This window comes from Carcharodon carcharias, chromosome 3 (genome assembly GCF_017639515.1).
Source record: "Carcharodon carcharias isolate sCarCar2 chromosome 3, sCarCar2.pri, whole genome shotgun sequence".
NCBI lineage: Eukaryota > Metazoa > Chordata > Chondrichthyes > Lamniformes > Lamnidae > Carcharodon > Carcharodon carcharias.
Genome location: NC_054469.1, coordinates 150,857,470 through 150,872,469, shown reverse-complemented (window position 1 = coordinate 150,872,469; position 15,000 = coordinate 150,857,470). Strand labels below are relative to the sequence as shown.

Here is a 15,000-nt window from a genome sequence, read left to right as displayed (position 1 = left end):
AACTGCCTCACCGCTTGCCGCCTCTAGTGCTCAACAATCCTCTCGCTCACCTGCAACCTCGCTGCCGATCGTGCTCACTGGACCTCCCATCACCACATATCCCACTGGCTGACAATCCCTCTCACCAACCCTCCCTCTCGTTGAACCTCCCTCTCCCTGCCTTCCTCCCGAACCCACACCATGAGTGCAGGTTCGAGAAGTGAGTCACAGGAGGCAGCAAGAGCAGCTCCAGACCAAGAGCAGTTTCAAGTTGCAGGGTTGCGGAGGTAAGCTGCAAGCTGGAGCGTTAATGAGAGGGAGGTTCAGCAGCAACTGGGAGGGTTGGCAGCAAATGGGAGGGTCGGCAGTGAATAGGAGGATCGGTGAGGAGGGTCAGGGAGCGGGACAGGCTACTCTTGATCAAGTCATATCACTCCTGATTGCCCCTGATCCACTAGCTGATTGGGTCATGTGGCCCTATGTGAGACCTGGTGCAAAACAACATTAAAATGAAACTCCCAACACTAAACACAAATACCATTAACTGCACAACGTTGGAGTGGAGTGACTTAAAATGGGGCGACTTAAAACGGGGACTAACTGTAAGCAGTACCTTGAATGAAAAACAGAATCTATCCCATTCTAAAGTAGGACTTATTTTCTCAAGTAGGTGAGGACTGCCCATGTTGAACAGCAAAAAGTGGGAAGCCATGCAATCCTCTCACCAACACTACAGATTTTGGACCAGCACAGTCAAGCTGGTAAATCTTGTTAGCCAGATTTTAGTTCCTGATAAATTGTGCACTTGGGTAATTCCGCTCACAGCTTGGCTAGCCCTCTTGCACAGCACAAAATACCTCAAAGGGCTGTGGTGTGCAGGTAGGAAGGGAAGAGCAAACTGCATAACCTGTGAAAAGGAAGCTTAGGTTTCAGTCACCAGCAATAATGCTGCTCCCAATGACTAGGCCCTTATTGCCTTCATGGGTTGGGTCCACAAGATAACTTAGAAGTAGCATGTACACTGAATATTGGTGCACTTCTTGACACAGATGCAGTAACCATACTAAATCGAAAATTGATGACGAGCCAACAGTGCTATTCGTGAAAGTTCACTTTTTAAAAAATTAATTTACAGGACGTGGGCATCGCTGGCCAGGTCAGCATTTATTTCCCACCCCTAGTTGCCCTTGAGAAGGTGGTGGTGAGCTGCCTTCTTGAATCGCTGCAATCCATGTGGTGTAGCTACACCCACAGTGCTATTAGGAAGGCAGTTCAAAGATTTTTACCCAGTGACAGTGAAGGAACAGCGATATACTTCCAAGTCAGGATGGTGAGGGACTTGGAGGGGAACTCCCAGGTGGTGGTGTTCCCGTGTATCTGCTTGCCCTTGTCCTTCTAGATGGTAATGGTCGTGGGTTTGGACGGTGCTATCCAAGGAGTCTTGGTGAATTTCTGCAGCGCATCTTCTGCAGGATTCCTAGCCTCTGACCTGCTCTTGTAGCCACAGTATTTATATGGCTAGTCCAGTTCAGTTTCAGGTCAATGGTAACCTCCAGGATGTTGATTGAACATCAAGGGGTGATGGTTAGATTCTCTCTTGTTGGAGATGGTCGTTGCCTGACACATGTATGGCGCGAATGTTACTTGCCACTTGTCGGCCCAAGCCTGGATATCGTCCAGGTCTTGCTGCATTTGGACATGGACTGCTTCAATATCTGAGGAGTCGCAATGGTGCTGAACATGGTGCAATCATCAGTGAACATTCCCACTTCTGACCTTATGATTGAAGGGAGATCATTAATGAAGCAGCTGAAGATGGTAGGGTTGAGGACACTACCCTGAGGAACTCCTGCAGTAATGTCCTGGAGCTGAGATGACTGACCTTCAACAACCACAACCATCTTCCTTTGTTGTAGGTATGACACCAACCAGTGGAGAGTTTTCCCCCTGATTTCCATTGACTCCAGTTTTGCTAGGGCTCCTTGATGCCACACTTGGTCAAATGCAGCCTTGATGTCAAGGGCAGTCACTCTCACCTCACCTCAGGAATTTAGCTCTTTTGTCCATGCTTGAACCAAGGCTGTAATGAGGTCAGGAGCCGAGTGTCCCTGGCGGAACCCAAACTGGGCATCGGTGAGCAGATTATTGCAAGTGCCACTTGATTACTTTACTGATGATGGAGAGTAGACTGATGGGGCTGTAATTGACTGGGTTGGATGTGTCTTACTTTTTGTGTACAGGATATACTTGGGCAATTTTCCACATTGCTGGGTAGATTCCAGTGTTGTAGCTGTACTGGGACAGCTTGGCTAGGGGTGTTGCAAGTTCTGGAGCATAAGTCTTCAGTACTATTGCCGGAATATTGTCAGGACCCATAGCCTTTGCACTATTCCTTCAGCCATTTCTTGATATCACGTCGAGTGAATTGATTTGGCTGAAGACTAGCATCTGTAATGCTAGCGGCCTCTGGAGGAGGCCGAGGAGGATCATCCACTCAGCAATTCTGGCTGAAGACTATAGCAAATGCTTCAGCCTTATCTTTTGCACTGGTGTGCTGAGCTCCTCCATCATTGAGGATGGGGACATTTGTGGAGCCTCCTCCTCCAGTGAGTTGTTTAAATGTCCACCACAATTCAGGACTGGATATGGCAGGACTGCAGACCTTAGATCTGATCAGTTGGTTGCTGGGTCGCTTTGCTCTATCACTTGCTGCTTATGCTGTTTAGCATGCAAGCAGCCCTTTTGATATAGCTTCACCAGGTTGACACCTCACTTTTTGGTATGCCTGGTGCTGCTGCTGGCATGTCCTCCTGCACTCTTCATTTTAAAACTACAATAAAATGAAAATGCCTTATTAGTATGTACTCTAAACAGAAGATGTTGTACGCATAAACAATAATAGAGCAACATACAAATACAAGCAAAGTAATAGAGATACTTGAATGAAAGAAGATGATCATTGATCAAGAATGAAAAAATGATAATGGCAGGTAAATTGTTGCAAACAGACTCTCCTATTAGGTGAACAAGATCTAAATAGTTTCATTAGCAGTTAATCTGCTATTTGTTGAGAAGTCGCAAAGCTTCTTACTAAAATTACCAAAGTAATAAATTTAACACGGGATGCCTACCACACCAGTGGTACCTGGTTTTATAAGTTTGCACACTCAATGCTGAGTCTCATTCACCAGGAACCCATAAGTGTAAACTTATCCCTGGAGAGTTTTTGGACTACTGGAATCTTGGAAAGCTGTGGTTACTTGTGTAAAATTAACCCAGACTATGTACAAGATACTGTAATTCTGTATTAAGCTGAACCTTGCTACTGATGTACTACTGCATGGCTAAAAATCAAATGTATGGTTTTGTTTTTGATTTAAAATTATGTTGCTCTATGTTAAATATGAATCACCTTTGTTGAATCATACTACTGCAAAAACTGATCCTGAGTCTGTGATGAATCGGTATTAGATACAATTAAGCAAAAGTTATTAGTAGTGGAAACCTAGTCTTTTATGTCTTAGAGGTTAGCTATGTATTAAATAGTACTTAGCCAATGTTTTACTCCATTTATACTAATGACCAAAATATAGCTGGATCTTTTTTGTGTTTATTTATGTAGGATAACTCCAATGATACATTAGGGTTCACATACACAAAATCTTTGGATACAAACATAAATCTCAAACAAACTCCCCTACATACACTTATATAAGTACATAACATTGTCTTCAAGTAACCTTTAAAATATGTTCTTTTTTAATAAGATGTCATTTCTCTGCAAACCAAGTGAATAATACCTCATGGATATCAGATTTGAGATAAAATTGTGAGGAGGTTTATCATGAGCCCTGATGCACAAGGTGGTGCATAACAGTTGATACGAGTACCTCAGAATGCTGCCAAGTTGCTCAGTTTTTGTGGATTCAACAACAACAATTTATATTTATATCGCACCTTTAAGGTAATAAAGCATTTCAAGACACTTCACAGGAGCATTATTAAAAGTATGACACCAAACCATAGAAGGAGAATTTAGGTCAGATGACCAACCTTGTTATAAGAGAGAGGTTTTAAGGAGTATCTCAAAGGAGTAAAGCGAGGTAGGGTGAGGGAAGGGCAGGGAGGGTATTCCAGACCTTGGGGCCTAGGCAACTGGAAGCATAGCCACCAATAGCGAAGTGATTAAAATCAGGCTGCACAATTAGAGGAGCACGGATATTGCAGAGGGTTGGGGCTGGAGATTACAGAGATAGGGAAGGGCAAGGCCATAGAAAGATTTCATAACAAGGATGAAAATTTTAAAATCAGGATGTTGCTTGACTGGGAGCCAAGGCAGGTCAGCAAGCACAGAAGTAATAGAGTGACAGGACTTAGTATGAGTTAAGACCCGAGGAGCGGAGTTTTGGATGACCTCAAGTTTACGCAGGGTAGAATGTGGGAGACCAGCCAGGAGTGCATTGGAATAGTCAAGTCCAGAGATAACAAAGACATGAATGTGGATTTCGGCAGAAGACAAGCTGAGACAGGGGAGAAGTTAGGAAATGTTACAAAGTTGGGAAAAGGGGAAGAAAAGTGTAGGGATAGTACCTTCTATTCGAAGTACTTTCCCTAACTTTAGAGGAGAGCTATACACTGCAATGAGAACCATATTTCAGACAGACCTCAAAAATCATCTATAGTTGTCTCCAACTCTTAAAAAAATACACATATGGGATCCACGGTATATAGATGGCAATCTCTTTTAAGCAGAAAACTCAAAGATGTGAAACTAAGTGCAAAAACAAAGAAATATCCTATTCACAATACAAATATCTAAAGGTCCAACAATCTGCAACGTTTTGGGTGTCTCTGAGGCACTAACTGGGTGAATGGGTCTGTGTCTTCATCCCTTTCAGCGATACAATTGTTGCCAAATTGGGACAAGCACTGATTTCAGCCATCTCCTTCCACATGAACATGAACAAAAGAGGTGGGTTCAACAGGATGATATTAACTGTTCAAGTTCTCACCTGCTTTGCTTCAGCTGTCCTGACTCAATGTACACCCTTCATACATTTGGCCATACATAATTCTGGTGAAAGTGTGGCCAATAAAATTTTTTAAAAACTGGTTTTCCTGCCATTTCCAATAATGAAAAGGTTGACTACTGCAAGGAACAACAGCATATTTCGGAATCAACCACTTATTTTACATTTTTTAAGTCTTTGGCTTGCTCACTTGGGGTTTCAAAGCTGTGACTTGGTTTCAGAAGCAAGTTCATCCATCCCCTAGGTGCCCTAGCCCCAGATGTACACAAATGAATTGGGTGTGACCTTGAATTATAAAACCCCCTTACAAATTTGGACAGAGCTAAAGGCACAGCTATCCAGTATGTGGAAGTCCCATTCTACCATAGCTACACCAGCAAACCGAACTTGGAAGATTTTCAGGGTCAACAGCTTAATAAGTACAAAGGTCACCTCCAAAAATCATGGTCAAATTAAATTCTTTAGAATTAAATACAAACATGCATGCATCATCACTAACTGATTGAATGGTTTTGAACTGATGAAAAGAAACACTTAATCAATACATGATTGCAGATCACCAGTTAGAGGCAACACTCATTCAATGTGATGGTTCGGACTCTGAAGGATGACATGTCCCCAAAATAAGCCATGATTTGAGTGTCTTGAAGTTTGTTACCATAACGTAAGTAAAGCATTTCTGACTTACAGAAGGCAGCGGCGGAGCCCCTGGTGGAGGAGCAGGAATTGGCGGTGGTAGTGGCGGCATCGGCATAACTTTACCTGAAAAACAATGGAGATTTATACTTTTCAGATATTAAAGATATTGTCTGATTATTGAATGGCATGAGGCTATGCCCCTTTAATTTTTAAAAGATGATTTTTCAACTTTCAACTGACTGGAAATTTTGCAATTTGAAATGAGACAGAACAAACCACTTAAAAACGCAAAGCCACCTTCCAAGGTAAAGATGAAAAAGCAAACAAGACACCCTCAGGGGAGTGTGAAGAAAGTGACATTTTCTATGATTCAAAGACCCAACAAACCTCATCACTTTCTAAGGAAGAGACATAAAAATACAAACTGCTGGATATTGAAACAATAGTTGCTAGAGACAGATCCACCCAAAACTACGTGGAAATACACAATGGGTCAAGTATAAAAGACCAGCCTACCAGCCACTGCAGGGAGTTTGCAAGTGACACAGTTGGTGTCAAGAAAGCTTTCAGCAGAGGAGACTGGCTGAAAAGCTGCATGCTCTCCCTCTCTCTTTTAGAACAAGTGTATTAACTGGTTTGGAAGACAATGTTACTAGAAATCTACCAGCAACCAGAGATCCCATAATAATTGCAACATCTTCTATATCTGACCACATCCACGAAACCAACTAATCCAAATCGGCCGCTATGTTTAACAATCCACACCGCAAAGACAAGCAAAGGACGCTTAACCGTATATTCTTTTAACTTTTTTATTGGACTCTAACTCCCCTTATGCCTGATAAGTGTGTGCATGACGTCACGTTTTTATTATTTTTTCTCAGGTTTAGTGGTTAATAAATTTGCTCTTTCTTTAACTCAAGAAAACTTTGTTTGATTGATTCCTTCTTGCTTACTGCATAAATAGTTAAATATATTTGGATTCAGAAAAGGCATATCCTCATCAGAAAGAATCTTAAAATCTTTGTTGTGACCTACCAAGGAGGCTGAATAGAGGGCAGCCAGTTCACTCCTTCTCAGAGATAAAAACAAAAAAACTGCGGATGCTGGAAATCCAAAACAAAAACAGAATTACCTGGAAAAACTCAGCAGGTCTGGCAGCATCGGCGGAGAAGAAAAGAGTTGATGTTTCGAGTCCTCATGACCCTTCGACAGAACTTGAGTTTGAGCCCAGGAAAGAGCTGAAATATAAGCTGGTTTAAGGTGTGTGTGTGGGGGGCGGAGAGATAGAGAGACAGAGAGGTGGGGGGGTGGGGGTTGTGGTTTTAGGGACAAACAAGCAGTCATAGAAGCAGATCATCAAAAGATGTCAACGACAATAGTACAATAGAACACATAGGTGCTAAAGTTAAAGTTGGTGATATTATCTAAACGAATGTGCTAATTAAGAATGGATGGTAGGGCATTCAAGGTATAGCTCTAGTGGGGTTTTTTTTAATAATGGAAATAGGTGGGAAAAGGAAAATCTTTATAATTTATTGGAAAAAAAAAGGAAGGGGGAAACAGAAAGGGGGTGGGGATGGGGGAGGGAGCTCACGACCTAAAGTTGTTGAATTCAATATTCAGTCCGGAAGGCTGTAAAGTCCCTAGTCGGAAGATGAGGTCTTGTTCCTCCAGTTTGCGTTGGGCTTCACTGGAACAATGCAGCAAGCCAAGGACAGACATATGGGCAAGAGAGCAGGGTGGAGTGTTAAAATGGCAAGCGACAGGGAGGTTTGGGTCATTCTTGTGGACAGACCGCAGGTGTTCTGCAAAGCGGTCGCCCAGTTTACGTTTGGTCTCTCCAATGTAGAGGAGACCACATTGGGAGCAACGAATGCAGTAGACTAAGTTGGGGGAAATGCAAGTGAAATGCTGCTTCACTTGAAAGGAGTGTTTGGGTCCTTGGATGGTGAGGAGAGAGGAAGTGAAGGGACAGGTGTTGCATCTTTTGCGTGGGCATGGGGTTGTGCCATAGGAGGGGGGTGAGGAGTAGGGGGTGATGGAGGAGTGGACCAGGGTGTCCCGGAGGGAGCGATCCCTACGGAATGCCGATAAGGGGGGTGAAGGGAAGATGTGTTTGGTGGTGGCATCATGCTGGAGTTGGCGGAAATGGCGGAGGATGATCCTTTGAATGCGGAGGCTGGTGGAGTGATAAGTGAGGACAAGGGGGACCCTATCATGTTTCTGGGAGGGAGGAGAAGGCGTGAGGGCGGATGCGCGGGAGATGGGCCGGACACGGTTGAGGGCCCTGTCAACGACCGTGGGTGGAAAACCTCGGTTAAGGAAGGAGGACATGTCAGAGGAACTGTTTTTGAATGTAGCATCATCGGAACAGATGCGATGGAGGCGAAGGAACTGAGAGAATGGGATGGAGTCCTTACAGGAAGCGGGGTGTGAGGAGCTGTAGTCGAGATAGCTGTGGGAGTCGGTGGGTTTGTAATGGATATTGGTGGACAGTCTATCACCAGAGATTGAGACAGAGAGGTCAAGGAAGGGAAGGGAAGTGTCAGAGATGGACCACGTGAAAATGATGGAGGGGTGGAGATTGGAAGCAAAATTAATAAATTTTTCCAAGTCCTGACGAGAGCATGAAGCGGCACCGAAGTAATCATTGACGTACCGGAGAAAGAGTTGTGGAAGGGGGCCAGAGTAGGACTGCAACAAGGAATGTTCCACATACCCCATAAAGAGACAGGCATAGCTGGGGCCCATGCGGGTACCCATAGCCACACCTTTTATTTGGAGGAAGTGAGAGGAGTTGAAGGAGAAATTGTTCAGCGTGAGAACTAGTTCAGCCTGATAGTCGCCCAACCTCGGACGGCCCGCTTCTATCTCCTACCCAAAATCCACAAACAGAACTGCCCCGGTAGACCGATCGTCTCAGCTTGCTCCTGCCCCACAGAACTCATTTCTCGTTGTCTTGACTCCCTTCTCTCTCCCCCTGTCCAGTCCCTTCCCACCTACATCCGTGATTCCTCTGACACCTTACGTCACATCAACAATTTCCAGTTCCCTGGCCCCTACCGCTTCCTCTTCACCATGGACGTCCAATCCCTCTACACCTCCATCCCCCACCAGGATGGTCTGAGGGCCCTTAGCTTCTTCCTCGAACAGAGGCCCGAACAATCCCCATCCACCACTACTCTCCTCCGTCTGGCTGAACTTGTTCTCACGCTGAACAATTTCTCCTTCAACTCCTCTCACTTCCTCCAAATAAAAGGTGTGGCTATGGGTACCCGCATGGGCCCCAGCTATGCCTGTCTCTTTATGGGGTATGTGGAACATTCCTTGTTGCAGTCCTACTCCGGCCCCCTTCCACAACTTTTTCTCCGGTACATCGATGATTACTTTGGTGCTGCTTCATGCTCTCGTCAGGACTTGGAAAAATTTATTAATTTTGCTTCCAATCTCCACCCCTCCATCATTTTCACGTGGTCCATCTCTGACACTTCCCTTCCCTTCCTTGACCGCTCTGTCTCAATCTCTGGTGATAGACTGTCCACCAATATCCATTACAAACCCACCGACTCCCACAGCTATCTCGACTACAGCTCCTCACACCCCGCTTCCTGTAAGGACTCCATCCCATTCTCTCAGTTCCTTCGCCTCCGTCGCATCTGTTCCGATGATGCTACATTCAAAAACAGTTCCTCTGACATGTCCTCCTTCTTGCTTAACCGAGGTTTTCCACCCACGGTCGTTGACAGGGCCCTCAACCGTGTCCGGCCCATCTCCCGCGCATCCGCCCTCACGCCTTCTCCTCCCTCCCAGAAACATGATAGGGTCCCCCTTGTCCTCACTTATCACCCCACCAGCCTCCGCATTCAAAGGATCATCCTCCGCCATTTCCGCCAACTCCAGCATGATGCCACCACCAAACACATCTTCCCTTCACCCCCCTTATCGGCATTCCGTAGGGATCGCTCCCTCCGGGACACCCTGGTCCACTTCTCCATCACCCCCTACTCCTCAACCCCCTCCTATGGCACAACCCCACGCCCACGCAAAAGATGCAACACCTGCCCCTTCACTTCCTCTCTCCTTACCGTCCAAGGACCCAAACACTCCTTTCAAGTGAAGCAGCATTTCACTTGCATTTCCCCCAACTTAGTCTACTGCATTCGTTGCTCCCAATGTGGTCTCCTCTACATTGGAGAGACCAAACGTAAACTGGGCGACCGCTTTGCAGAACACCTGCGGTCTGTCCGCAAGAATGACCCAAACCTCCCTGTCGCTTGCCATTTTAACACTCCACCCTGCTCTCTTGCCCATATGTCTGTCCCTGGCTTGCTGCATTGTTCCAGTGAAGCCCAACGCAAACTGGAGGAACAAGACCTCATCTTCCGACTAGGGACTTTACAGCCTTCCGGACTGAATATTGAATTCAACAACTTTAGGTCGTGAGCTCCCTCCCCCATCCCCACCCCCTTTCTGTTTCCCCCTTCCTTTTTTTTTCAATAAATTATAAAGATTTTCCTTTTCCCACCTATTTCCATTATTAAAAAAAACCCCACTAGAGCTATACCTTGAGTGCCCTACCATCCATTCTTAATTAGCACATTCGTTTAGATAATATCACCAACTTTAACTTTAGCACCTATGTGTTCTATTGTACTATTGTCGTTGACATCTTTTGATGATCTGCTTCTATCACTGCTTGTTTGTCCCTACAACCACACCACCCCCCCCACCTCTCTGTCTCTCTATCTCTCCGCCCCCCATACACACACCTTAAACCAGCTTATATTTCAACTCTTTCTTGGACTCGAACTCAAGTTCTGTCGAAGGGTCATGAGGACTCGAAACGTCAACTCTTTTCTTCTCCGCCGATGCTGCCAGACCTGCTGAGTTTTTCCAGGTAATTCTGTTTTTGTTTCACTCCTTCTCACCTGGCCATAACAAGATTCTCTGTCTTAAATGTTATATTTTCACTTATTTTTGCTCTACACATCAATGATGATCCATATCTGAGCATCCTGCTCCTAGCCTTTCACCAACATAGCTCTGAAATCAGCTAGTAGGAGATGTGTGAGAGTAACCACAGAGTGAGGCGTTCTCCAATTTCCTTGCTCTTCTTGTGGCAGCTGGCAATAATTTACATTTCCCCACAGTGGTGCTGTTGGGAGTGCAAGGGATCGCAGGCATGAATCTTTGCCTAAGTATTTCATAATACAATATGTTCATAATCTACCATGCCACATGCTAAAGAATCTTATTTTTCTTCATCTGTTCTTAAACTGAGTCCCCCTTATTCACTCAGAGGCAGGATTGAACTGTAGAAACCAAATTGTTGCAAACATCAACATCCTTGATTCTTCTGTTCATTTCTACTGATAATTTAGAAAATGGTTACAAATTTGAAAACATTACTGAGCCCAATAATGTTGGAACAATGAATTAACAACAGCATAACAGTAACACCAGTCTTATTATAATGATGATTCAATATTCAGACTTCTGACTCTGTGTACATTAATCCTGTTCCTTCCCTTATTTTATCATGTCCATGACAATCTGACCATTAAAATTTACTGCTGGTGAATGAGGCTCCCCTCTGCAATTGCAGACTCTTAATTACCTTCATTAGTCCTGCACAAGAACACAAGAATTTGGAGCAAGTAGTAGGCCTTTCGGCCCCCTGAGCCTGCTCAGCCAATTGATAAGATTGTGGTTGATTGAATTGTGTCCTCAATGTCATTTTCCTACAGGTCCCCCATAACCTTTGACTCCCTTGTCCATCAAAAATCTTTCTAACTCAGCCTTGAATATATTCAACTTCACAGCCTACAGTGCTCTCCTCTGGGGAATAAAATTCTCCTCATCTCAGTCTTAACTGGGAGATCCCTCATTTTTAAACTGTTCCTGGTTCTAGCCTCCCCCACATCCTCTCAGGAGCCACCCTGTCAAGTGCCCCCAAGATCTTATATGTTTTCATAAGATCACCTCTCATTATTCTAAACTAAATCTAATGGATTTAGGCAGAACCTGCTCAACCTTTCCTCAGAAGCTAACCCCTTCATCCCAGGAATCAGTTGAGTGAACTTTGTCTAAACCACTTCTGATGCAATTATATCCTCTCTTAAGTGTGGAAACCAAAACTGTACGCACTACCCCAGATGCAGTCTCACTAAGGCCCTGTACAGCTGTAGCAACACCTGCCACTTTTATACTCAATTCCCCTTGCAATAAATACCTACATTCAATTTGCCTTCCTAATCACTTACTGTACCTGCATACTAATCTTTAACGATTCATGCACCAGGACAGCCAGATCCATCTGTACCATAGAGCTCTGTGGTCTCTCTCCATTTAAATATACTGATTTTCTATCCTTTCTGCCAAAGTGGATAAATTCACATTTTCGCACATTATACTCCATCTGCCAAATCTTGGCTCAATCACGTAACCTATCTAAATCCCGTGTTTTCTTGCTAACTTACCTTCCGGCCTTTCTTTGTGTCATTAGCAAATTTAGCTATCTTACATTTGGCCCCTTCATCCAAATCATTAATAAAGATCGTAAATAGTTGAGGCCTAATCCCTGTAGCATTCCACTAGTTACAGCTTGCAAACCTGAAAACAACCCATTAATCCCTACTCTCTGCTTTCTGTTAGCTAACCAATCCTCTGTCCATGCTAATATGTTACCACCTACACATGTTACCACCTACACCATAAGCTCTTATTTTGTGAAGTAACCTTTGATGTGGCACCTTAATGAATGCCTTTTGGAAATCCAAGTACACCACATCTACAGGTTCCCCTTCATCCAACTTGCTTGTTTCTTCCTCAAAGAACCTTAATAAATTAGACAAACACAATTTCTCTTTCACAAAACCATGCTGACCCTGCCTGATTGTATTATGATTTTCTAGATGTCCTGTTATTACTTTCTCAATTTTCCCTATGACAGATGTTAGGCTAACTGGCCTATAGTTTCCTGCTTTCTGACTCCCTCCTTTCTTGAATAGAGGCGTCATATTTGTGACTTTCCAATCTGCTGGGACCTTTCCAGAATCTAGGGAGTTTTGAAAGATTAAAACCAATGGGCAAAATTTTCTGGCTGGTGTGCGGGTGGCAGAGCCCGCACGCCAGCGCTTAAAATGTTGCACGCTGACATCACTAGCGTCCCAACGGCATCGCAATATTTTGGTCGGCGGGTGCGCTATGCAGCGAGATGCACACCCGCCATTAATTAAAGGCCTTGTTAAGGCCCTTAACTTACCAATTGTCAATGATTTTGAAGGGCCCGTGCGAACCTCGGCTCAGTGCACGGGCCCAAGGGGCAGGGGGGTAGGTGATTTTTTTTTTTTACAAACCTCATCCAGTGGCAGGATGAGGTTTGATAGCAGTTTTAAAAACGTTTAATAAAGTTTTTGTTTACTTCATTAACATGTCCTATCTCGTGTGACATTTTCACATGAGGGGGACATGTTGATGAATTTTTTATTGTTCTATTTTTTATATTTGCTAGCCTTTCAGCCTTAATTGGCCCGCACACTTAAAATGGCGGCGGGGCCTGTTTCAGTGGTGGCGATTGGCTGCTTGCCCGCCACTGAGCCGGTGGGGTCCACCTGCCCATCAAGGGAAAAATTCTGCCCAATGTATCTGTTATCTCTGCGGCCACTTCTTTCAAGACCCTGGGATACAGACCTTCAGGTCCAGGGGACTCGTCAGCCTTTAGTTCTAATAGTTTTCAAAGTAGTTTTTCCCTAGTGATTGTGACAGGTTAATTTCCTCCCTCTTGTGATGTGGCAGATGAATTGTGCCAGGCGGATCAAATCCATGAGGGAAATTTGATCACAAGATCACAACTGTTTTGCTATTTGTATTTTATTTCAAGATGAGTGCCTTGAATTCAGAAGTAGTAAGACTACCGTGACTTCAGAGGTTTTTAGAAAACTAATTTAAACATTTATTAACAAAAGAAAAGATTTCAAGCACATACATAAGTCAACAAATTACTATTACAATAACTCCTAAAACTCCTAATTAATCTGACTCCGTTATACCTCCATTAAGGCAACAGTAAAAACAAATAGATTTAAACAGATCCAGGCAAAGCAACACAATACCCTGGACAGTGATATTCAAAGTGAGTTTTCTCAGCTTCAGTTCCTGTAGACAGCAAGTTGATGCACAGAGACTGGAGGCTTTTCACATTTGTGTTAGATCTTAGAATGCCTTCTCCTCTTACACATACCTTCATCTCCTTTATACATGTTTCTCCTTTTTAATGCAAATTCCATTGTTCCCAAATGTTTTTGCAACTTTACTTTTCTAATAATATAAATCTTTCATAGTACTAATTTTATCAGTAACCTTTGGGAAAAAATAAACGCACTGTTTGGCTTAGCTTCTTCTGGCTAGATATAACATCATACCATCTCTTTGAAATTCAAACTAACCTAACTTACCAAAAATGCAAATATTCCTCACACCTCACATTCTAAAACATCAGCCATGTTTATGTATTTAGCATTTCAAACCTAGCATCTTTTTGATAACTCAAAGCCTCCAGACCAGCTGTCTTCAAGTCAATTAAATCCCACACACATACACACAGAGAAACTAATCCACTATTAACCCACTTTTACACTAACTCACGATAATATTTTGAGAATTATTATATTTTCATGACACCCTCCCTTTTACCTCTTGATTTTCAATATTTATTGGAATGCTTTTTGTGTCATCCACTGTGAAGACAGACGCAAAACACCTGTTCAATGCTTCAACCGTCTTCTTGTTTCCCATTATTAATTTTCTAGTTGTACCCTCCAAGGGGCCAGTGCTCACTTTATCCTTTTCATTTTTAAATACTTGTAGAAACTCTTATCATGTTTTTATATTCCTAGCTAGCTTTCTCTCATACTCCTAATTTCAACCTCTCTTTTACTTTTTGGTCATTCCTCACTGGTTTCTAATATTTGTCCAATCTTCTAACTTACCACTAATCTTCGCAGTAGCATACTATTTTTCTTTCAACTTGATACTATCCATAGCTTCCTCATTTAGCCATGGATGGTGCATCCTGCTCCAAAGATAGAATCTTTCTTTCTTAAAGGCAATGCAGGGTATAAAATTGGCAGGCTTACAATGAAAGCAGGGTAATGAGTGTTTGTCAGTAATCACACGATGGTCCTGCTGAATCACTCTCAGTGAGTACAATGCTAACACAACTCTCAGGTTTGTGTCCATAGATCACTGCATCCTTATGTCTGATGGTGCCCTGGGACTCACCATCAAGACATGGCCTATGCATTAATCATGCATGAGAGCTGGCGTTTGGAGAGATGGTACTGTCCCG

The 15,000-nt window shown here is 43.6% G+C and overlaps 1 protein-coding gene across 1 annotated transcript in view; it reads right to left on the bottom strand.

The window, feature by feature from the left end:
* Positions 1-15,000, bottom strand: part of LOC121275677 (WAS/WASL-interacting protein family member 3-like) — a 250,186-nt gene that overhangs the window by 60,140 nt on the left and 175,046 nt on the right. Inside the window, exon 2 of the mRNA XM_041183202.1 lies at positions 5,698-5,771. Within this exon, the coding sequence (XP_041039136.1) occupies positions 5,698-5,763 (66 nt within the window). The 5' untranslated portion in view covers positions 5,764-5,771. The remainder of the gene's footprint in view (positions 1-5,697; positions 5,772-15,000) is intronic.